This window comes from Stegostoma tigrinum, chromosome 6, assembly GCF_030684315.1.
Source record: "Stegostoma tigrinum isolate sSteTig4 chromosome 6, sSteTig4.hap1, whole genome shotgun sequence".
In the NCBI taxonomy this organism is placed as follows: Eukaryota; Metazoa; Chordata; class Chondrichthyes; order Orectolobiformes; family Stegostomatidae; genus Stegostoma; species Stegostoma tigrinum.
Window position 1 is genome coordinate 54,811,034 of NC_081359.1, and position 25,020 is coordinate 54,836,053.

The 25,020-nt window shown below is 40.4% G+C and overlaps 1 protein-coding gene across 11 annotated transcripts in view; it reads left to right on the forward strand.

Annotated features, from left to right (window-relative positions):
* dlg2 (discs, large homolog 2 (Drosophila)) overlaps positions 1 to 25,020 on the forward strand; it is an 891,501-nt gene that overhangs the window by 816,883 nt on the left and 49,598 nt on the right. For 8 of the 11 annotated variants that reach the window (XM_048533248.1, XM_048533245.1, XM_048533246.1 and 5 more), the window contains 3 exons: positions 19,589 to 19,688; positions 20,966 to 21,007; positions 21,839 to 21,889. In XM_048533248.1, coding sequence (XP_048389205.1) covers positions 19,589 to 19,688; positions 20,966 to 21,007; positions 21,839 to 21,889 — 193 coding nt within the window. Of the gene's footprint in view, positions 1 to 19,588; positions 19,689 to 20,408; positions 20,455 to 20,965; positions 21,008 to 21,838; positions 21,890 to 25,020 lie in introns of all 11 variants that reach the window. The other 3 variants (XM_059646583.1, XM_048533260.2, XM_059646582.1) reach the window with 2 other exon arrangements.

Here is a 25,020-nt window from a genome sequence, read left to right on the forward strand (position 1 = left end):
ATTGTCATTGATAATTTCAATCAAGCGTGTCCAACCATTTAGAACAAGATGCCAGGTCCACGTACAACAATCACTGAGTGGGCAATGAATGTTTTTATTTGAAATGAACCAAGTATAATCATAATTAAACATCATACTGAGGATAATTAAATTCTTTTGTAATTAAACTTCTCCATATTTATTGATAGTGTCACAATTATTGTAGAGTGTGTAAGTGCTTACATCTTTGGATATATTGCGTTCACATTTTTTTCTTACACACTCTACAATAATTGTGACACTATCAAAAAATGTGGAGAAGTTTAATTACAAAAGAATTTAATTATCCTCAGTATGATGTTTAATTATGATTATACTTGGTTCATTTCAAATAAAAACATTCATTGCCCACTCAGTGATTGTTGTACGTGGACCTGGCATCTTGTTCTAAATGGTTGGACACGCTTGATTGGTTTTGGCATTACTTGGTGCATTGTTCTCTATTTTATATTTGCATACTTCAAAAGAAATAAAGAACCACTAGGTGTGCAATTCAAACAGTCATGCAACATTTATGTTCTTATCTACTTTTCATTTATTACCTGTCTGACCAGTCTATACTGACTATCCAAGTTTCAGCCAGAACTCGCCAAATCTAGCATGGTCTGAACTGTATCACTGGTAAAGTCGGGAGTGGATACCCCTGCAGCTTCATCCATAGATGCCTAGCCAACTGACCATACAACCAGGACACACCAAAACCCAAAACAATAACCGCCTTACCATGTTATAAAATATACCTCAGAACTGACAGTCAGACTACTCAGACTGTTTGGAATCATGACGGCGCACGAACCAGCAGCCACACTAAGCCCTCAACTGACCATGGAAACTGCACAAAACACTACTTGCAGGACAAACAGGCAGACAACTAGCAACCTGCATGCACGAACACCAGCTAGCAGCTTAATGACACAACCAGATGTCCTTGGTTTCAATACACACAGACGAGAAAAACCACACTTTCAACTGGGACAACACTATTACCATTAGACAAGCCAAACAGGGAATTCTTGGAGATTTGGCATTCATCTGCGGACTCCATCAACAAACACATGGAATTAGACCCAATGTACAGATATTGCAAAGCATAGCTGGAACCAGCACTTAGCAGAAGCAACAAAAACCAGACCATGTAAATTTGAATTGGCACAAGACAACAGTGCTTGGCAGGAGGCTCCACAGCACTGAGGAGGTCACCTAGTAAGGAATGAAATGTCTGCTATCAAACCTCCCATCCTAGCAAACACACCAAAATCTACATCTAGCACGCAAGCTACAAATCTTCACTCAAACCCTTACATATACAATCCCTACCCTGCGGAAGCAGGCCATTTGGCCCATCAAGTCCATAACAGCAGTTCAAAGAGCATCCTACTCAGTCCAACCCGCGCCTCCACCCTATCCCTGTTACCCATGCATTTCCCATGGCTAATCCACCTGAATTACACATCCCTGGACATTTGGGCAACTGAGAATGACCAATACATCTAACCAGCACATCTTGTACTGTGGGAGAAAAGCGGAGCACCCAGAGGACACCCACACAGACGTGGGGAGAATGTGCAAACTCCATAGAGACAGTTGCCTGAGGCTAGAATCAAACCCAGGCCCGTGGCGCTGTGAGGCAGCAGTGCTGACCAGTAAGCCACCATGCTGCCCTTGTTCTGTCGCTCAGCTTCATCTGCATCACAGCAAACCTTCCATCTCCCAGTCTTATCTGCTGGAGCTGTAACTTACTCACCTTGTTTGCCATTATCTCTAAAGGAACGGAAATATTTAATGAAAAAAATTTTGTCTTAAAGAAAAACATTTAGTACCATCTGGTTGCACAGGATAATTAAAGCTTCTCTGATTAGTGTAATTTTATCAGTGAGGGAACATGTGTTTAGTTCTATAGAAGAAGCTTATCATCAAGAGGGTATTTGATTGAGGACCTGCTAAACTGCGATGAGTAAGACTCCTTCCAGGTGGATATCACAGCAGGCAGGTTTAGAGGAAAGTTTGGTGATGTCTTAGCTGATGCGTTATCGAGCATTCACCAACATTATTCTGTTCTTGTAATGCAGCGCTTAAGACTTTCCTGGTCATGTACATTACTTTGATATTATTAGTGATCTTCTTGATACCACAGGGGATGCCAGATTTGTTATGGGATCTTTTAAAGTTATTTGCACAAAAATTCTAAGCGAAAATGAGGCTTGTGTTTATTGCAATAAACACTGTAATAGGAACTGGCATCCACAGATGAAAATCGGAGTGTGTGATGAGAGTCCACAACCCTCTTTACTTACCTAATTGCACATTGTACATAGGCTGCCTGCATAGAGCTGTTCACTTATCATGTTGGGAAGCATTTTTTCAGTTATGTTATTACTACCAAAGGAAAACAGTATCACTAGTGCTTTGAAATAAAGTAAACATGTCAGGTTCGAGCTTTGGAAATCTATTTCTTTGCAATGTTTTGCCACTATGCATTCTATTTTTTAAAATCAGCATCAAGGAATTGCCTGTAATGTTCTGCTAAGTATAAATGGTATAGAATGTAAAGCACATAAATGGGCATGTGAGCTTTGAGCTTCATTTCAGTTGATTCAGTTTAGTTTGATGGTGCATTGTTGGTTACTAGGCCATCTTCATTGTGATTTATTTTGTTAACTTGAGTTTTACTCTAATATAGTTCCACCCTGTTTTATGTCTTAAAGGTACAAACATGATTCTGCTGCATATCTGGCCACATGCAATTTCCAGTGCCAGTGGCATTCGAGGTTTAGTCCCTGATGAAATGTAATTCCATCATTGACTGTTCCATTCACACTTTAAATTAGGTTGCCCTTTAATGTGTGGAACTATTTACAGCTCCTTGATGGGATACTGAAAAGAAAGCAGTGCAAGCCTTGAATATTTGAACAGGCATTTAATCAGCCCCAAAAGTACCTGAAAATTCAAAATCATAGCAGATAAAAAGAGATATAAAGCATGTCGGCAACCGAGGTCACGCTGTTCCCTTGACAATTTTCAATTGGCTTTTGTTGGTTATTTAATCTGTTTCATAGGTCCCACCACTCATTTTTGTTCAGCGTATAATTTAATGATGTTTTAACAAAATAGAGCTTTAAAGTATATCTTTGTTTTTCAAAAAATATTCATCTCATATTTCTAGTAAACCTAAGTGTCAGACGTGATCTGCATTTAAATGCTCCCACAGATTGCATGCAAAGGTACGTCATTCAGAGACTGCAGTCAGATGACAATTTAAAGCAAGCCAGTACCGTAAATACAATCATATTTCTCTCTTTTCATAAAGGGAGAAACTTTCATCTACCATCGGTTGCTTGATATACATGGTCTCAAAAAAATTAGCATTCATTAACAAAATAATGTGTTAGCTGTAGTCAGTTCTACTTTCTTTTTTCTCTGCATATGCACACATAACTAGTCTTTAAATCATGAGATACCAATGTGTAGAGCTGGATGAACAGAGCGGGCCAGGCAGCATCAGAGAAGCAGGAAAGCTGACGTTTCGGGTCTCTACCTTCATTTTCTGAAGAAGGGTCTAGACCCGAAAAGTCAGCTTTCCTGCTCCTCTGATGCTGCCTGGCCCGCTGTGTTCATCCAGCTCTACACCTTGATATCTCAGATTCTCCAGCATCGGCAGCTCCTACTATCTGTGAGTAGTCTTTAAATCGTGCTGTCTCCTAATAGTATGTGTTCAGATGTCGTTGGCTGTTTATTTTGTATCTGTTTGTTTCTAGTGTGATGCCCCTTTTCTGGTGAATGTCATTCCTCTGATGATTTCTATTGCTCTGTTAAATGTTGTTGCAGAACTGTTTCCATTGCTAGATATCTGCATATCTTTGGAACTGATGGCCATTCTGTATCATGTGTAGGCAGTAAAATCAAATTTCCCTTATCAGCTGCCCGCATTGCAGGCGAAGCTTCTCTAGTTGTATGTAGGCAATATGATGACATATCTGGTCATTGACTCTTATTGTATGTGATCGAGATGATAACTGCTCAATATAAGCACCAAGTTGCCACATGGGCTGACTCTTTTCGAGAGCATTGAACGTTTGCGCTCTGACTGACCATCCGATGCTCAGCTCTGACAATGACTGCAGTTTTATCGACATGAAATTTGGCTTTGTGTCATTTCACCTTGATTTTGTCACTTATACTTTCACTCCTTCTGGCCGCAGTAGTTTCTTTTGCAAGAGTAGTTTGGGTACAGGATGACATTAATGTATATACTGAACTTCTTTCCATTGCCTTAAACAGGTGAGTTTCTTGACTCAGGAATTGGTTTGTACAAATCATGCTGAATTTGCTCAAATTTTTTATAATTCCTTTGACAGATTTCTCTGCTGCCTAACCTTTGCCTTTGACTAGGGATTGTATAAAGGTCATACATGTTACTTTGTAGTAAATTTTTGAATCTTTTATTAAACAAGATAGGTTCTTCACTCACAAATTAAGGGTCATTGCCTCTCATCAAAAGGTTTAGAATAGCATAATGACTTAAGGCATTCTCCAATCTTGCTTATAGCCATTGATGTCAGCTCATCTAACTCTCAGTAAACAGAATATTAGTTGCAGGCAACAAGATAAGTGGTTTTCATGAGAGTAAAGAGCTCCACTTCAAGCTTAATCCATGGTCTATCTGGGATCATGTACCATTTGCAGATCTTTAGCTTGCTTAGCTCGATATTTGTTACAAGAACAGCAATGGTCAAAATAGTTCTTAATCTCATTCCTCATGTTTGGCCAGTAAAGCACTTTTCTTGGCTTCCTTAGGCTAGAATCATTTCTTTAAAACCTGTCCTGGATGTCCTTCAGCATGTCATTTATCATTTCCATTGGGACATTGGCTTTATTTTCTTTGTCCAAGATGCTATCTTCACTTCATCACTTTATCTATGTCTGCTCCATCCCCTCTTATAGGAACAGGTTGGCCCTTGAGGGCAGCACAGTCACTCAGTGGTTAGCACTGCTGTTTCACAGCGCCAGGGATCTGGATTTGATTCCCGCCTCAGGCGGCTGTCTGCGTGGGTTTCCTCTGGGTGCTCCGGTTTCCTCCCACAGTCCAAAGATGTGCAGGTGAGGTGGATTGGCCATGCTAAATTGCCCATAGTGTTCAAGGATGTGTATATTAGATAGGTTACATAGAAAACCTGTAGGGGAATGGGTCTGGGTGGTTGCTTTTCAGACGATCATGTGAACTTTTTTGGCTGAAGGGCCTCTTTCCACACTGTAGGGGTTCTATGATGATTGATGCTTTCAGGCCATCCTCTCATCATTAGTTCCTGCAATAAATAAAGAGTTGCATCTTTTTGTGTAAGTTGCTCGATTTGAGCAAGATATGTATCTTTCATATTCGATATCGGTTAGGTTGTTGCTGTATTTCGAGCTGTTATTTCTCAGTGAATCTGAGATTTCACATTCTATCTTAGCACGCTAAACTTTATTTGTAAGGAGTGATGCTTTTGGCAGCACATTGACAGTGAACATCTGTTTCCTTTGCTCATATGCCACACCCAGATGATTCTGTACAACTTATTTGCAGATACTTTGGAACAGATAACAGCAGTTTGAGGAAGATACTTTGAAGTGGCTTATAGTTGGACTGTACTGCCATTTTGTCCCTTGCAAGCATGTCGTATAGTTATATGGCATGGAAACAGACTTTTTGGTCCAACATGCCCATGCCAACCAGATATCCTAAACTGATCCAGTCCCATTTGCCAGCATTTGGTCCATATCCCTCTGAACCCTTCCTATTCATTTATCCATCCAGATGCCTTTTAAATGTTGTAATTGTACCCACCTCCGCCACCCCATCTGGCAGTCTTCCATACACACACCACCCTCTGCTTGAAAAAGTTGTCCCTCACGTCCCTTTCAAATCTTTTTCCTCTCACCTTAAGTCTATACCCTCTAGTTTCGGAGTTCCTTGCCCTGGGAAAAAGACCTTGGCTATTCACCCATGCCTAACCATGCCCATCATGGTTCTATAAACTTCTATAAGGTCACCTCTCAGCCTCCAACACTCCAGGGATAATAGCCCCAGTCTATTCAGCCTCTCCCAATAGTTCAAACCCCCCAATCCCAGCGACATGCTTGTAATTCTTTCCTGAGCCCTTTCAAATTTAACAACATTTTTCCTGGAGCAGAGGGATCAGAATTTTGTTCTAAAACTGGCCTCACCAATGTCCTGTAAGGCCACAGCATGATGTCCCAACTCCTATTCCGAATGCAGTAACCAATGAAGGCAAGTGTACCAAATGTCTTCTTTCCCACCCTGTCTTCCTGCGACTCCACTTTCAAGGAACCATCTGCATCCCTAGGTCCCTTTGTTTGACAACACTCCCCAAGGCCCTACTGTTAACTGTATAAGTCCTGCCTTGGTTTGCCTTAGCTAAATGCAACGCCTCACGTTTATCTAAATTAATCTCCATCTGCCACTCCTCAGCCCATTGGCCTATCTGATCAAGGACCCAGTGTACTTTGAGATAACCTTCTTCATTGTCCACTACACCACTAATTTTGGTCTCATATGCAAGCTTACTAACCATACCTCCTACATTCACATCCAAATCATTTACATAAATACTGAGAAGTTGATTAAAATGCTGAGATACAAAAGCCAAAACCAGACACCTTTTCTGTATTTGAGTGTATCTTTGTTCATTTTGCATTAACACTCTGGATACAATGCAATTGCATATTTGATGCTGGATGAACACAGCAGGCCCAGCAGCATCTCAGGAGCACAAAAGCTGACGTTTTGGGCCCAGACCCTTCATCAGAGAGGGGGATGGGGTGAGGGTTCTGGAATAAATAGGGAGAGAGGGGGAGGCGGACCGAAGATGGAGAGAAAAGAAGATAGGTGGAGAGAGTATAGGTGGGGAGGTAGGGAGGGGATAGGTCAGTCCAGGGAAGACGGACAGGTCAAGGAGGTGGGATGAGGTTAGTAGGTAGGAGATGGAGGTGCAGCTTGGGGTGGGAGGAAGGGATGGGTGAGAGGAAGAACAGGTTAGGGAGGCAGAGACAGGTTGGACTGGTTTTGGGATGCAGTGGGTGGAGGGGAAGAGCTGGGCTGGTTGTGTGGTGCAGTGGGGGGAGGGGACAAACTGGGCTGGTTTAGGGATGCGGTGGGGCCTAAAGGGGCCTAAGTTCTGCAGCTCTTCCCCTCCACCCACTGCATCCCAAAACCAGTCCAACCTGTCTCTGCCTCCCTAACCTGTTCTTCCTCTCACCCATCCCTTCCTCCCACCCCAAGCTGCACCTCCATCTCCTACCTACTAACCTCATCCCACCTCCTTGACCTGTCCGTCTTCCCTGGACTGACCTATCCCCTCCCTACCTCCCCACCTATACTCTCTCCACCTATCTTCTTTTCTCTCCATCTTTGGTCCGCCTTCCTCCTCTCCCTATTTATTCCAGAACCCTCACCCCATTCTCCTCTCTGATGAAGGGTCTAGGCCCGAAACGTCAGCTTTTGTGCTCCTGAGATGCTGCTGGGTCTGCTGTGTTCATCCAGCCTCACATTTTATTATCTTGGATTCTCCAGCATCTGCAGTTCCCATTATCACTGCATATTTGATGCTCCAGGTTCTGTTGCCCTGATGCAAGGTGACTTCATCATTGACAGTGAAAGTACTTCAGCACTGATATTATTGGCATTTACTATTTGGTTATACAAGAAGTAGCTTCTTGCCCAATGTTATTCCTTCTTTACAACGAGCCTGTGTAGAGGTTTATATTGTGATGACAAATCATGCAAGAACTTTGCTAAATAGTTGACAAATCTGCCAAATAATTGCTGTCATATCTGTTGATCACTGCATTTCTCGTACAACTCTCACCATGTCAGAATCTTTGAAAAATCTTTGCTGTTTGTTTATGACCTATGTCATTTGTTTCATGCATTTTCAATTGCGTATGTTTCTTGTCCATTTTTAGGTTGGCAAGCTGTATCTAGCAGTAATTCCAAGTAATGAATGTGATGTGTAGTGATCGCTTCCATTGTGTCTCCAAATTCATAGACTAGCAGATCATATGTCTTTAGCTTTCATTCTGGAAGATCATTGACTATCTCATGCTGTCTACCGTAATACTTTTCTGATAGAAGGGAAAAGCCAACAACATGTGCAAATGTCTATGCTTCCCAATTATGACCAGAATGTAATTAGGAAACCGTTGCTTTGGTCCAGATGCACTGGCTAATCACATCTTCAACATGAGGGGAACCTTTACCTCAGCAAATTATGGCTAAATGTCTTCAATGGTTAACTTGGGATAATGAGATCTCTTCAAAGTTTTATTGAAGTCCATTTTATCTAAGCATGTCTTTTATTTTCACTGTCTCCATGCTGTCCTATGTGTTGTCATTATCTTGAATACTCTTCTTTTCTAGCTTTTCTTTTGGCTTTCAGACTGGATTTAGGGCAGCTAGGACTCCTAATGGTAGAAGCTGCATTGGTCTTACACTACCATGTGCTGTCATAATATTATAATTGAAGTTATGTTACCCAGGAAGACACCCAAGACCAGTGAAAACATAAGATCCCTAGAGTTTGGAAGCAGGTCATTTGACCCATCAAGTCCACATCAACCCTCCAAACAGCACCCCACACCCTCATCCTATTCCTGCATTTCCCACAGCTATCCCACCGAACCTACACGTCCCTGGACACTGTGGGCAATTCACCATGGTCAATCCGCCTAACCTGCATATCTTTGTAATTGGTCAGGATCCATTCAGCAGTCAATAATTTATTGGGATATGAAGGGCTCAAATCCCTTCTAGAATGTTTAAGAGTTTTCATTACAAACTTTAGTTGGGCTTCTGCTGAAATTAATACATTTTTCATCACCTTTTACTATCTAGAACTATAGCTCTTTATTCATGCCTCTGCATTAAGCTTAATTATCTGTATAGTGGTTTTTTTCCATCATATAAGTTGAATATTACTTTTAAGACTTACAACTACTTTGAGTCACTTCACACAGATCTGCAAAATTCATGATGATGCATTAAGCACCTGTGTCTATCTGACACTTCACATTCACTTAATGCTTTCCTTCTGCAGTCATCATTCTAACAATCACAGACCATTAAACCTAACAATACCACCTTGTTGAATGGTATAGATTTATTTGTCAGAATCATTCATGATATTTATCCCACAAGCTTTCTTTATAGGGTTGTTTCATTCATTTCTATTCAAGTACTTGGATGTAAAGTAAGTCAGCTTCTTGCATTTAAGAGTTTTGCTTTCTTCACACTGCACATGCTTCCTTTCCCTTAATATGATATCTTCAACAGAATTTACATCCTGTCCACTGGTCTAATCTTGCTGCTGACTCTTCTGAAAATATTTCTTCCTTTTTCCTAATCTATTTCATTTAACATAGAATGTCTCGCTAGTATAATATACCTCATTAGTTGTCCCATTAATATGCTGTAGCAGATGATTGACAATCGTAGAGCTTCTGCTCATGTTACTACCTTTCTTGAAATAGATCTTTCTTCTCTCAGCAAACATCACAACAGTATCTGTTATGCCTAACACTATATACCTCTAAAGGGATCATCGTTCTTTTGTCCACACTTTCAAGATTCAGCTAGATGTATCAGTACCACATATATTTATCGATAGCCTCCTATCCCCTTGAGGCCTGACATTGAACAAGTAGCGCAAGTAAGTAACATTAATTTGGGGCTCAAGACATGTTTTCAAAACCTACAAAGTCTCTCCTATTTGGCTTTTCTGCTGTTGAGTGAGATGAAGGCTGTAATGCAGCTTGTTGCACTCTTTCCCTAGCACTAAGAACAGGACTGCAACTTCTATTTACTCATGTTTTTAAAATTAATCCTATTGTCATTTAATTGTTTTGCCAATAACAGTGAAAAAGTCCAATTATGTCTCATATATCTTTTCATTTCCATGGCATTAGATTGCGTAAAACATACAATCATTTTGACTCATCCAGAAATTCAAAGCTGCAGATATTTTTTTAACTTATTTCCCTTTGTTTTTTTTCAGTAGCTAGCTTTCTTACAGCTCTGGAAGTTCACATGTTTTCAACTGCACCATTACTCGCGCCACATTACAAGTAATTTGTGTTTGATCATTCTCACAAACTGCACAGAAAGCTGCTTACAGCAGAGGTAGCAGTTATGTGATTCTGATGAGCCAATCATTATACTAAGTACAGTTCAACTTCTCCAATTAGTTACAGCAGAACTTCCACTCCTTGTTATGAACTGCGTTATAGCGACAATGGCAGTAAAATACACAGCGTGTGAAGAAAAATCAGATACTCAGCATTAAGAAACATTTTCCTGAATTTTCCCTTAAGCCTTAAATTGTCAGATTGGAATCTTGCTATTGAGTGGCTACTACTTTATTTCCATGCATTTGCATTTTGTTTAAGCCTCAATTCACCTTATTTATATGTCACTTCTAATGTCCCTGTGTTTCAACTAGAAGCTAAAGTGTGCAAATTACATGCATATAAATCAAAGTGGTTACATGGTGGCTGGAGCTCACTAAATGTTTGCCTCAGCAATCACGCAAATATTTCTTCACAATAATATCCCAACAAACTTCATGGCTGCCATCCTCCACAACCCTTTAACTACATACGTTGCCAGCCTCACCACATCACCATGCCTGCTCTCAGACTAACTCATACACTACTTCAACTTTGCTAGAGATAGTAGGAACTGCAGATGCTGGACAATCTAAGATAACAAGGTGTAGAGCTGGATGAACACAGCAGGCCAAGCAGTATCAGAGGAGCAGGAAAACTGACAATTCTGAATTTCTGAAGAAGGGTCTAGACCCAAAATGTCAGTTTTCCTGTTCCTCTGATGCAGATTGGCCTGCTGTGTTCATCCAGCTCTACACCTTGTTATCTCTTCAACTTTGCCAGTTTGCTTTGCATACAGGGTCAAATGTATGTTACTGCATCCAGATAGAATGCATCTAATGGCTCTTGCCTTACGTTCTGAACAAGTCACATGCTTTACACTCACTAACTTCAGCACTGACGTATGCATTAAGTTTAGATAATTCAAGCCATCCATGGGGGTGTAACATGAGAGTGTTGTGAAATTTCTCATGATAGCCAGCAGGTTGAGAGAAATCCTCTTAAATGTCCTGTTAACCCTTTCATTATCAATAATCATTCAGTGTTTCAGAGTGCTCATAAAATGTTAAGTTGATTTAAAATGTTTGAGCATCATTTAAGATGGCACTGAACCCGTGAGTTGCAGCACTTTGTGCTGAGAGATATTAGGAACTGCCGATGCTGGAGTCTCCAGTTGCAAGGTTGGAGCTGGAGGGACATAGTAGGGTAGGCAGCATCAAAGGAGCAGGAAAGCTGACATTTCGGGCCTGGACCTTCTTCAGAAATGGGGCAGGTGAAGGATGCTCAGAAATAAATGGAGGGGATCGGTGATAGAAGGTGGATAGTGGAGTGGATAGGCTGGAAAGAAGACAGACAGGTCAAGGAGGTGGGGATGAAGCTTGTAAAGGTGAGTATAGGTAGGAAGTGAGGGTGGTGTTTGATCAGTGAGGTGGAAGGAATGGATAGGTGGGAGAGAAGTCAGACAGGTCAAGATGGTGGGCATGAGCGAGGGGGCTTGTCTTGGGATAAGGTCGAGGATGGGGAGATTTTGAAGCTAGTAAAGTCCACATTGAGATCATTGAGTTGTAGGGTTCCAAGGCAGAATGTGAGGTGCTGTTCCTCTAGTTGCTGGGTGGCATCTGGAGGAGGCCCAGGATGGACATGTCATCCAGGGAATGGGAGGGGGAGTTGAAGTGGTTCGCAACTGGGAGCTGTTGTTGTTTGTTGCAAACTGAGGGTAGGTGTTCCACAAAGCGGTCTCCGAGCCTCTGCTTGGTCTCCCTGATGTAGAGGAGTCCACATCGGGAACAGCAGATACAATAGACCACGTTAGTGGATGCGCAGGTGAACATCTGTTTAATATGGCAGGATTTTTTGGGGCCTGGGATGGAGGTGAGAGGGGAGGTATAGGAGCAGGTTTAGTTCTTCCTGCAGTTGCAGGGAAAGATGCCGGGAGTGGTGGGGCCAATGGGGAGTATGGCGTGGATGAGATAGTCACGGAGAGAGCGGTTCATCCGGAAGATAAATTAGGGTGGGGAGGGAAATATATCCTTCCGAGTGGGGTCCAATTGCTGGTGGCAGAATTGGCGAACAATGACACATTGAACCTGGAGGCTTATGGGGTGATATATGAGGACAAGGGGAATTCTGTCTTTGTTGTTATTGCGGGTAGGGGGTGTGAGGGCTGGGGTGCAGGAAATGCAAGAGATGCGGTCGAGGGCGATTTTGACCACTGCAGGGGATGGGAGGGCAGGCGGTGGTGGTGGGGGAGGGGGGAAGCAGTGGGGGTGAGGTTGGAAATTGCAGCCCTTGATAAATGAGGACATCTGGGATGACCTAAAGTGGAATGTCTCATCTTGGGAGCAGATGCGGCAGAGGAATTGGGAATACGGGATCACATTCTTGCAGGAAGGTGGGTGAGAGGAGGTGTAGTCTAGGTAGCTGTGGGAATTGGTGGGCTTGAAATAGATGTCAGTTTCAAGGTGGTTACCAGAGATGAAGATAGAGAGGTCCAGGAAGGAGAGAGAGGTATCAGAAATGGTCCAGTTGAAGTTGAGGTTGGGCTGGAAGGTGTTAAAAGTTGATGACCTGTTCAAGCTCCTCATGGAAGCATGAGGCGGCACCGATATAGTCATCAATGTAATGGAGGAAGAGGTCCAATGATCCCTGATGTGTGAGGTTATCAACAGTTATGGAGATGGTTTCTTATGAGAGTAAGCAATACGTATCCATTTCAACTGCCATCATCCCTTCAATATTGAAGAGTGGACCTCACTTAAAGGACAAATGGCCTACCATAATTCCTAATTCCATTGCTAATGATGCCAGTGAGGCTTCTTCGCAGGACATTCCCGAAGTGTTTGGACACTTCAAAACCCTCCTATCTGAGATTCCTAAGCCTGCTGCAGATTCAGGGTGTGAAGGATGAGCCTGTATTCGGCAGAAGACTTCCAGCAAGCCTGCTGCGTACTCTAGGTCCAAAAGCTCCAGGGGTCAAATCTTCAAAGCCAACAAGGCAAACCACACAAAAAAAACTCCCTCTATGCCAGTTCCAGAATCAGGACTGTATTTCAATGTAGTGGGAAGAAAAAAAAGGAAACTTACTGAAAGCACATATCCTTTCAACACCAATGGAAATAACCTTGCTACTATGCCAGCCACTTTCGTTGTCAGCACTGGGTTTTCTCAAGTATCCCGTATCATAAACTTCACTTGTGGAGTGAAAACTCCTTGGCAACAGCTTGCTGCCTTTATAAATTTTAAGGGCTTTCATTTCATCAACATAGAACCAGCGTGCAACCACAGGAAAATAATTGTGTACTTTATACAAATCATGGCTCACAGAACTTTTGAAATCCCCAGCCTGGTTAATGGATGGATCTTTGGTGATAAGAATTATCCTTGGTTAATACTGACAACCCCAAAGTGAGGCAGTGAAGCACAACACTTAAGCTCATGCATCCACCCAAAATATCATACAACACACCACCAGGCTTCTTAAATGTACTAATCTTGCCTTTTCCTATCTGGTGGGGGTTCTGTGATACGTCGCAAAGGGCCTCAAGAATACTGGTGGCCTACAGTGCATTGTGTCATCTGGTGCTGCAACATAGACAGGTATTGCAAGGGGAAGAGCATGAGAAAGATTAACACTCTGCACATTCTCTCATCAGGAGGTCAGAATTTCTGCCTTTTTCCAGTTCACTTTCTGCTTAATCATATGACTCCAACAACATTACACAATATACATTGTCATTGTCTGTTCCTGTACTGAATACAACTTCCCCCTTTGACTGTCACTGTTTCCTTTGTCACCCAGCACTCTCAACTCAACACTCAAGACACCACAATTGACAGAAGTGACGCTGACGCTGAAGATTTATCCAATTTTGAGTCGCTACTTGACCTATCATTCCAACTCCCTCACTGGACCACCACAGCCCATAGTCCAGGCTGTCCCCTTCATCGCACCCTCCAATACCCAAACATGCTCCCTGTTCACACTCCCTACAGGCACCTTATATCAATGTGTCCAAACACCAACCTTGATACATCTGCTGGCTTCTGTAACAGAGTTCAACACAGAAACCTGTTTACTTTTGTCACAACTGCACAAAGCTACCAGATATGTGTCTTTTTTAAATGAGTGTTAGCTGGGTATCATGAGATTCACATGCACTGTTAGCTTTACCCTGAATGTGGGGCTCTATTCAAAACTGTATCATGTTAATCAGTATTCCTTGAATGCCAATATGTTACACATAAGAGCCTGAAACTAACAGGTGTAGTTTTTGACACTCCATAAATATGCCATTGACTTTGTCACTTCATCCCAAAACAACATCAGGAAAGTGAAATTTTGCAATTGCTTAATTAAGTCATCCCACATATGTGTCCCACTATACAGAGTCCATAAAATTCCACTCAATGTTTTCAGCAATCTAAAAATGTTTATAAAATTATAAAAATGCAATGATACTTAGTTACTGTACTTACAAGTATAGTATATAAATATTACAATAGTAAGGAATTCCTTTTGTGAAGGAATTAAAGACAAAAGTAGCGCTGAGCATTTTAAAATGGATGCATTCTATAATGTAAAATTTACCCATAGTTATTTTAGCCAGCTTATTAAATTGATTATTAAATTTTGGCCACCTCAAATTCCTGCCATCAAGTTTTCTTGTACAGAGAAGTATATGAAGGAGGCATGTTGTAGTATGCTCTGCAAAGTGTACTTCGATTTCTGTCGACTGTCAATACATTCAATAAAGACAATCTGAAGGAGCACTTCCACAAATCCACCAGTAGAGCAATTCTTATGCTTGATCTTTTAAACCAGTTCTGTCTTTCTTTTTAAAAGCTCTCTCTCTTCACCCTCCCTCTTGTCCCTTCTGTTTCCAAATTCCGCAGCATTCAAGAACTAATGATTTTGAGGTCTTAAACATAGGGAATGTAAGTCTGTGACAGGCTAGAGGAGAGGATATGAAATGCTGTAAGTAGACCAGAGCTGTACAAGAGCACTGCTGCCATGTGGCCATACAAAAATTACCGTGCCAGAATTAATACAGGAACCCCAATAAATGGTGGTGTGGGGTGCAAGTTTTTCAACTATCAGCTAGAAATAGTTTTCAAAAGTCAGAAGTCACACGACACCAGGTTATAATCCCGACAGATTTATTTGGAATCACAAGCTTTTGGAGTGCAGCCTCTTTGTCGGGTGCAGTGAGAGAACAGGGCATACATACACAGAGTTTGTAGGCAGAGAGATCAAGGTCAGATCATTACCTGGATATCACTAACACACGTGGGACCACCACCCTCCATATCTACAGCAGATACTCATGAGACTCGACCAACGTTGTTTATCTCATAGGTTGCAGGCAAGGATGCAGGCATTGTATATCAACAAGACCACGCAGACACTACCACAATGGATGAACGGACACTGCCCAACAATCGCCAGACAGGAATATTCCCCCCTAGTGGGGGAACATTTCAGCAGTTAAGGACATTTAGCTTCCGATCTTCAGGTAAGCATCCTTCAAGGTGGACTCCGAGATAGACAACAATGCAGAATCAGCGAGCAGACCCAAGTTTCATACCCATGAAGACGGCCCCAACTGCCATCTTGAGTTCATGTCACGCAACAGGTGGCCCAGTTAAGCTGTTTTGTATGTGTAAAATCTTCCTTACTTTCTTGTTTTGAGAGCATTACCTTGATAAATTGTTATGATCTCACTACCTTAATTAGTTTGTACAGTTTTGAACTGTTTATTAGAATCTCTCACAAACGATTGCGCACACACACTCGTATTCTCTCACACTCACACACACTCTCAAGCAATATACACATGCACACACTCTCTTTCTCTCTCACACACATGTACTCAAGCACAACTACAGACGCACGCTCACACACACACACACTGTCTCTCGTCCTCACTGTCTCTCTCTCACACGCACATGTATAAATGTGCATACACACACAAATACACAATCACATGCACACACACACACACAAATTTATCGGGTGAATCATCTCATCCAAGATGTTTGCTGATTTGCAAATGCATTCTATTGTGATAAAAAATCTCACAATTTGTAGTCACAGCCAGTGTGGCATCTTGTAAATTCTAGCTTTTGGCATAAAACCAGCCTGATTCCAGGTTAAAACTCAGAGACATATTCCAAACAAAGTCTCATGCCTACAATTCAGTGCCTGACCTGAAATGTCACCTTTTGTATATTCCTAAGGTTCTGCCTGATTGTCATGACAGCATAGCACCAACATTGACTTTATAAACACTTTACACACCATCCGTCACTCTTGGTCATCTACAGAGACTTATTATCTGACAGTCCACTCATACCAGTCGTATGACCCTTTGATCTCTCTGCCTTTAAGCTTGATGTCTCTTGTCCCTGCTTTGTCATTGCACCTGATGAAGGGGCTCCAAGCGCTTGTGTGATCTAAATAAACCTGTTGGACTATAATCTGGTGTTAAATGACTTCTGACTTTGTCCACTCCAGTCCAATACCAGCACCTCCACACCATATTCTTCAAAAGTTCATTCTTGTGCTCTCAAATCACAAAAGAGAAACCTCTTCATGAGCTGTTTACTTCAGTATGTTAGATTAAATAAATACTTTGTCTCAGATGTTTGGTGATCTTCAATAGTATGATAGTTTAATTTCTAGCTTTGCAATTAATCAAAATTCCTGCCTGTCTAATGGTTAGAGTAATTTCACTTCAGACTGAATTATAAGAAAGTATTCTATGCTGTAAATGTGGGATAAAGATGAAGGTGTGTGCTTGTAATACTCAATTTGATAGTAAATTGAAACACTTTCCACTTTCACCTCTAAAAACAAATGCATGAATTTAAACTGCTTAAAGATTTATGTGACAAAAATGTCTCAAAAATTATTTTCAATCAACATCAATGCAACTACTTTGATTTGATCACCTGAACATCACTCGCTTTATATAAGATGTACTATTTATAGTTATGTATTCTAAGTTATGGTAACTTCAGGCTTTTAAAGCAAACTTGTTTTTCAACAATTTCAAATGAAATCTATCTCCCAAACCATACCATTGAAATATTGGCAGATATGATCATTAACTGATGGTTCACTGAATTTATGCATCATTGATTGCTGTTTAATGCTGACTTAGTTGATTACACATGGTCAAGTGGGGTGCCATGGAATCATTTCTTAACAAGGAAATAGTGCCCCCGGGACAAAAAAATTAATGGAAAAAGAAGCCAGAAAATAGAAAGTGAAAATGTGATAGACAACTGGAGATCAAATGTATTTATTAGTATGCTCAGTACTAGTGAAGGTTACCATAATGTAGCAGGTGATACAAAATATATGGGTCATTTTTTATGTTGTGATAGACGTTTGGAAAATTGTGCTTAGTCGTGTTGAGCTGCTGTTCTGTTCTGAGATAAAATGTGTATCGTTCCTTACAACTTGATTTTTAAAAAAGCAAATGGATATTATTAAATATTGCAACAGACCCAAACACATGGAATGCAGAAGACATTTACTCTTATGTTGTGTTTCATGTTTTTGATCTCCCATTTATTAAGAAAATTACATGTCATATATAAATTGCATGAATCTGAAAAGTTGTTACAACAGCAGTTTTATTATTTCAAACAAACATTTTAATGTTCCTGTCTTGCTACCTTCCCCATGTTGCATGCTTTGTGTATTGTTTCATAACATTACGTTAAGTAGCATACTTTGTCTTCTTTTAAACATGTCCTTGTGGTGGGCCCGATTTAATATATGATAGCACCACTGATGAAGGATAATCATGGCATATTTTAGCGCTGATGGTTTTGAGTATAACAAAAAGCACAGCTATTCTCATCCAACATCATCAAACAAAGATGGTTTGCCACTTTTTGCACTGAATACACCATAATCCTTATTTAATTGATAAGTATTACTGTAGGAAGTAATTTCGCATTTTCTTTTGTGTCAAAATTTATCTAATCCACTATGTGCCCAAAATTTGCCTTTCTTAACATGAGTAAAACCATCCTTAAACTAAGTTGTATTTTCCCTTTTTCAGCATTCACCCTCTCCTGTCTAACACCACCTAAATGTAATACTGGCATTTGAAAATTTGTGCTTTCCTAAAAGTAAAGCAAGATTGTGTGACAAAATATACAAAAACATCAATGAGGAGTGATGGCCTCAGGATTCACTTCAAGTATCCTTGAAAGTAAATCCGAGCACAAAGTTGGACCTGACAAAAATGCTATTTTACACATATTAACATTTGATTTTTCAGATGCCAATAAATATCAGCACAGTAAGCTCTGATACAAAGTGACATATATAATTATTAAATCAAGCCCAATGTCTTTTGTTCAGAATTTTTTTTTAAATCACCCTTTATTTCTGAACAAATGTTGAATTACTGTTCAGATATAAAAGTGGAAGGGAACAGCAGTGACAAAGGTATATATTATTAGGCTCACATTTTTATATCAGGAATTACTTAATTTTTGGAATTCCTTAAATTCTTTTTGGCCTTGTAGAGCTAAATTCCCTGAAGTGTGATTATGCTTCAGTGCATGTAATCACCAGCAATCAAGGTTTGGGCTACCATTAGCCAGAAAATGTAGGTGAGCGTGCGAGTTACGTTAATTTACCAATTGATTTAAGATAGAAAATTTGGCAAATACCTCAAATACTTAAATTTATGGTATTTTTAGTGTAAAAGATAAAATGCATATAAAATAGCACATCTCCAACAAAGCCCATGTTCCTTCTCTTGGTCTTACATTATTGTGGAGACGATAGAGACTAAAGTGTTGCAAATGGCTACTCATTGTATAAGTCTACATGAAATCATTCAAAAAATGGTTGGGCAGTTTCTATTTTGCAATCCCAATTTTACTCTAGAACGTCAAATTAGATAATCATTCCAACATAACTGATTCTTGAGGCAAAATTTTATATATGAGCACAGCTAACTGTATGTATATCTGTAAATATTAAGAGTACCACTATTGCACCTATGCCCTGCGTTCCAATAACAATGTTGGCTGTTTTTAAGTAGACTGTGCCAGATGTAGTGATAGGTGATTATCACCAATTTCTGCATGTCAGGGCCTATATAGACACCAGTAATGCAAATGTTTGGCGCCAACCAAAAATAATTACCAAACTTTAGGCTGAAGGAATATTTGAAATTTCCTAGAAGATGAATTTCTACAAAAATTAGCCAGCCATAAGTTTGATTTGGCTGATTTATCATGTCTTGTGAGTGTGAGTCACTGCTGTTACTTCTACTTTTACAACCTGTGAGTTTGTCAGCATGAGTACGACAGCACTTACTGTAGTTGTCCCTGTTTGCCCCATGCCTTTTCTCCTTCACAGTCATTCAATGACAAGCGTAAAAAGAACCTCATCTTTTCACGAAAATTCCCATTCTGCAAGAACAAGGACCACAATGAGCAGGATACCAGTGATCCAGAACGTAAGTAGGACTAAGAGACAGCATAGCTCACAGTGCTCACAACCATGTGTACACAAAGGCAGGGTGAGGCTATACTACTGTGACCAATGTGTGACAGCAATCTGGATCCCATCATATTATTACTCTCGTAAAGTAGACCTTTTTATAAACAGGTATAAAAAGTTGTTCGAGAGAGGTAGAGACCGTGTCCCTTTTCTTTCAACTTAAGTATTTTGTATTTCAAAATAAACACAAATCTGGCCAAGAATTAAATAATATTCCACACTGTCCAAGGCAGAAGATTGTTTACGCTGTTAATGTAATAGATACACTTTTGATTTTGGATTTTTTCTAACTTGTACAATTGCCTTTTATCTGCTACAGTACCACTATCATCTTTTATTTAACTGCAATCCCGCTCAAATATTAAAACTAGATTTTTATTACCTCAGCAGGCAATGTCAACCTGTCTGTTTATTGTTCAATATGAAATACAATTTGCTTTTGGAGCTAAAGGGATACTGTCTTTGAATTGCACCATATTGGTATGTATTAATTCAGGCAAAAAGCCTCAAACAAGTATGGGAATGCCACAGTGTCATGTAAAAACCACTGGGCTCCTGATTGGCTTATCTGCATGGTCTGTCATGGTAGTATTTAGTTCAAATCCACTGACTTCTTCCTTCCTCTTCTGCGGTTATTCTTCCTGTCTTTGCTTGCTGTCTGGGGACCACTGTGCAGGAGATCCCCGGGTTAGCCGACGATGGTTATGGAACAAAGACTCTGAGTAAGTTTTGAAGAATGACCACAATGACATGCCACTATCTAATTATAATTTTTTTTGCAAACATCCCAAGGAGAGTCCCAGCATGTAAAAATTGACCTTTAGTAGAAAACCAATATGAATGTCCCAAATGTTTTAGTTTCTTTTGTTTCTGCATGATCAATTGAAGCGTGCAAATTACTATCTAATCACCTATTAGAATATTCTTTTCTGTCTTGACAACATCCATTGTTTGTTTTATTATAATAAATTTGTGCTTGTGCTGCTGGGATGCACAACACCATTGTTCTATTCAGGATTCTGCATTACTCCCCAGTCCCTTTTGCACTTTCTCCCAGTCCCTCAAACAATTACTGCTGCTGTTTTAAATGCTATTTCTCAATATAAGCTACTTTTGTGTTTTAATGGTACATTTCTGTTGTGCAGCATGTTCCATTTTTAAAGCCTACATATGTTGACACAGCTATGTGGCACTTTCTTTGAATCTTCCTAATTTGCTATATTGTTATTGCAGAACATGTTACTTCTAATGCCAGCGATAGTGAAAGTAGCTACAGTAAGTTCATTTTATTTTTTTGAGTACCATATTATTTCCAGCTTTTTTGCTTACTCCACCAGTTTTAATGTATACTTTTATTATAATAATTTATTAAAGCTTAATATAATGTAATATTATGTAGTATCCATTATGTACACTATTCTGTTCCATGGTATCCATTCAAGAAATACATAATAAACATTGGATCTGAAACTTCTGGGACAAATGAAACCAAATAATGCCACACTTGATTTTGTGTAAAATAATTTACAATCAATTTTATTCTTTTTAATACAAGCTTTTACATTTGGAGTTAATTGTTGTAAATTTGAATTCTCTTAAAGTTGATTTTTGCTGCTTACTTCATTTAACTAGCACTTCACGGGTTTCTAGTTTGTCGAATAGCCATTTGCTTTAGAATAAATACTGTCTGTCTTCCTTCTTAAGCTATTCAAGAGTAATTGGAAAGCCACAGACCATTTTCATGGTTTGCAATGGAATTTATTTTAAGCAAAAAATTAAGAACACATTACCAACATTAATTTAATTGTTTATTTATTTGAAAGCCAAATTGTAAATTTTAGAAAAATGAATCCTCTGAGCTCAAAATTTTCTATTAAAATCTTAGAATCAGAGAACCATAGAATTCATACAGTGTGGAAGCAGGCCATTTGGACCATTCAGTCCACAATGACTGTCCAAACAGCATTCCACTTTTGGCTTTCAATATTTGGTATCCTTCATACTGGACAAACACTGTATTAAAGTTATGTGTGAGTAAATTTTTATTTAATAAGAACTGGAATAAAGAATTTTTCTTTGAGATATTTTGTTTCTTTCTGCAATTAGGGAGCCCAGAGGACTGCATTCTTTCATATGAACCAGTTATACAGCAAGAGAGTAAGTCAAACTGAATTACAGGATATAAAACAACTTTTGGTTCTTTTCTTTTAGAATTTGTATGTACGGTCAACCAGCCAAAAATCCATGAAGTTCACACTGCTTCAAATATATTCAAAATTGTAAGAATACCAAGGAATCGTAGAATCCCCACAGGGTGGAAGCGGGCCATTTGGCCCATCAAGTTTGCACAGATCCTCCGAGGAGTATCCCGTTCTGACCTCCCTACTCCTATTCCTGTAACCCTGCATTTCCCACGGCTAATCCATTTAGCCTGCACATCTGTGGACATTTTAGCTTGTCCAATCCACCTAAACTGCACATCTTTGGACTGTGGGAGGAAACTGGAGCACCCGGAGGAAACCCATGCAGACACAGTAGAATGTGTAAACCCACGTCTGGATTTGAACCCAGGTCCCTGGTGCGGTGAGGCAGCAGTGCTAATCACTGTGCCACCATGCTGCCCACAATTTGTGATTAAAAAACTGAAATGTTGATTAAATCATTCCTCTATCTTTCTCTTTATTGTATTGGCAACATTAGGTGTTACTTTAGCAGCGTAATATACCTTGCCTTCAAAGGACTCAGGACCTCAGTGCAAATTGCAACAGCATTGAAATGTGTTTATTTATTTATCTTGAATGAGACCTAAGGCTGAATTTTCCCTTTTTTTAAGCTATGTGTTAAGTCAAATAAAGTTCATAACACATGGCCCGCCTTGTACCATGGCAACTTTTTCTCACCCAAACATATCAATTATACCCCTGGGGTCTATGGCACTTGTCTAATGGAAGGACATGGTAGCAAAGGCAGAAGTGCTTGCTGCAACATACCTGCCACTGGTATCCCATTTAAACACCAGCTATGCATCACCTCAGATGCTGCATACTAGGAACTGCCCTTCACACTGTGGAACTGTGCTGTTTTTCTCAAGAAAATAGCCCAGAACTTCATGGTGGCTCCTCAATTTGCTGTTGAAGTCTTCCAGTTGAAACACAATGCAGGAAGAAAATGAATGATCTTCTGCACTCTGCAAGAGTAAGTGCAGCCAACTTCTCTGTGCTGCCTTACTCTCACAAGGTCAACCCTCACTCTAACTCTGCATTGCAATTACCTCTAACCAAGGCTCATGAACTATGACTGTCATTCTTGAAGATATCATGTTCTTTCAATGGCTCTTACCCACCTCGTCCTCCCGTATTATAAACCTTTTCTGCCTGCTGTGTTTCTATTTACTCACACGGGATACCTTACCATCTGTCCTCTCATGCATCATTACAAACTCCTCCAATCATTTCCATCATACTTAATCCCTCCATTTGTCACAACTGAAGGATCAAGTGTGAGGTGGGAAGCAAACATAATACCCCTCACAGTATATGAGGAAAACGTTTTGGATTTAGGTGAAGCAGAGTGCAAACCCTCAAGTGATGACATGGTGGTGTTCATGGGTAATCAACATCGTAAACTTCATCGTGCTGCTGTCTAATTACCACCAATACTAACTTATTCTTAACCCGCATAAGTTTTTGGTGCGTTTCCAAAATAGTTCCCTCTTTTTCCTTTATGCAGACACTAACAGCACCCAGCAAACTTTCATTTTAAAGAAACTGACACTGGAGACCTCAGCTCCACTTCCAGTGCCAAGGAGGAAGCCACTGATCCCTCAGAGGGTACGATGGCAAGGCACAGCTGCAGCCTCCACCAGATCAGAGACTTTCACTTTGATGGTTCTGTATCTAGATTAGTCTTGGGAGGAAAATCTGTGAAGCATATCGTCAATCCATCTCTGCAGCCGTTCATTGAAAAAACACCCCAGGTTCTGACACTCAGAGGACTGCTGGAGACCAGGCACTTTCTCAGTCCCAACCAAAGGAAACCCCCACGATCTCGGCCATCAATGACTTTATTAAAATGTACAGCCAGGCAGGTTTGTCAGAGAAGTCAATAAGGTGAGACAAGGAATGGAATTTTGTCCATTGGTACATTGCTGGTTCATGCCCCATGCATCTGGCTGTCTCTGTAGTGGAATTTGCGATTGGCATGTAAATCCAGACCCAGCACACTCAGTAACTGCTTGAAAACAGCATGGACCTGCACTCCATCACAGTAATAAACAGGTGCTCAGCACCAATGGCAAGCTGAGGGAATGAAGGATCTCAATGTCACTCTTGGCCAGCAGATATCCATAAGAAGAAGGAATCACGCTAAGAACCTACAAATGCTTCCTCCAGAGGTGTTCACCACTCCACTTCACCCCTATCTCTAAAGCCAAAGTATGTAAAGCTCTAAGTTGAGGGGAATGGATCTGCACCTGGGCAGGACTGGGCTCTCTAGGCCCAGTTGTCCACAGGATTGACTACCATGTCTTCCAGGCCATTACGGAGAAACATAACAAAAACATAAATTGTTAGAAAATCTTAGCAGGTCTGACAGCATCTGTGGAAAGAATACAGAGTTAACATTTCAATTCTAGTGACTTTTCTTCAGAACACAGCATCCACAGTTCTTTTATTTATTTTGGGACTAACTGTAGATCAGGCTCCCTCCTGCCCAAGTGCAGAAGTCAGAAGAACAAGGTTACTGAGTGTGTATAGGTGGCACAGGTGAAACAGCATTGTAAATTATCTATATATGTTATGAAGTATATGCTATAAATATACTGGGGGTTACCATTCATCAGAAATTGCCATATCATTACAGAGGCCCCAAAGAGCAATTCAGAGGCTTGGAATCCTGTTGCATGTAACTCAGCTCCTCACTGTCCTAAGTCTGTCCATTATCTACAAGGGATGGGTCAGGAGTGTGGTGGAATACTCCCTGTTTCCCTAGATAATTGCAGCTCCAACAACACTCAAGATGCATGACACCATCCAGGACAAAGCACCCAGCTAGATTGGCATCATTTCCACAAACATTCATTCCCTCCGTCACAAATGCACAGAAGCAGCAGTGTGTACGATCTATAAGATGCACTACAGAAAGTCATCAAGATTCCCCAGACAGCACCTTCCAAACTACCATCAAGAAGAACAAAAGCAGCAGGTATATAGGAAGCCATCCTCTGAATGTTCTTCTCCAAGACAGTCATCATCCTGATTTGGAAATAAATCAACATTCTTTCACTGTCT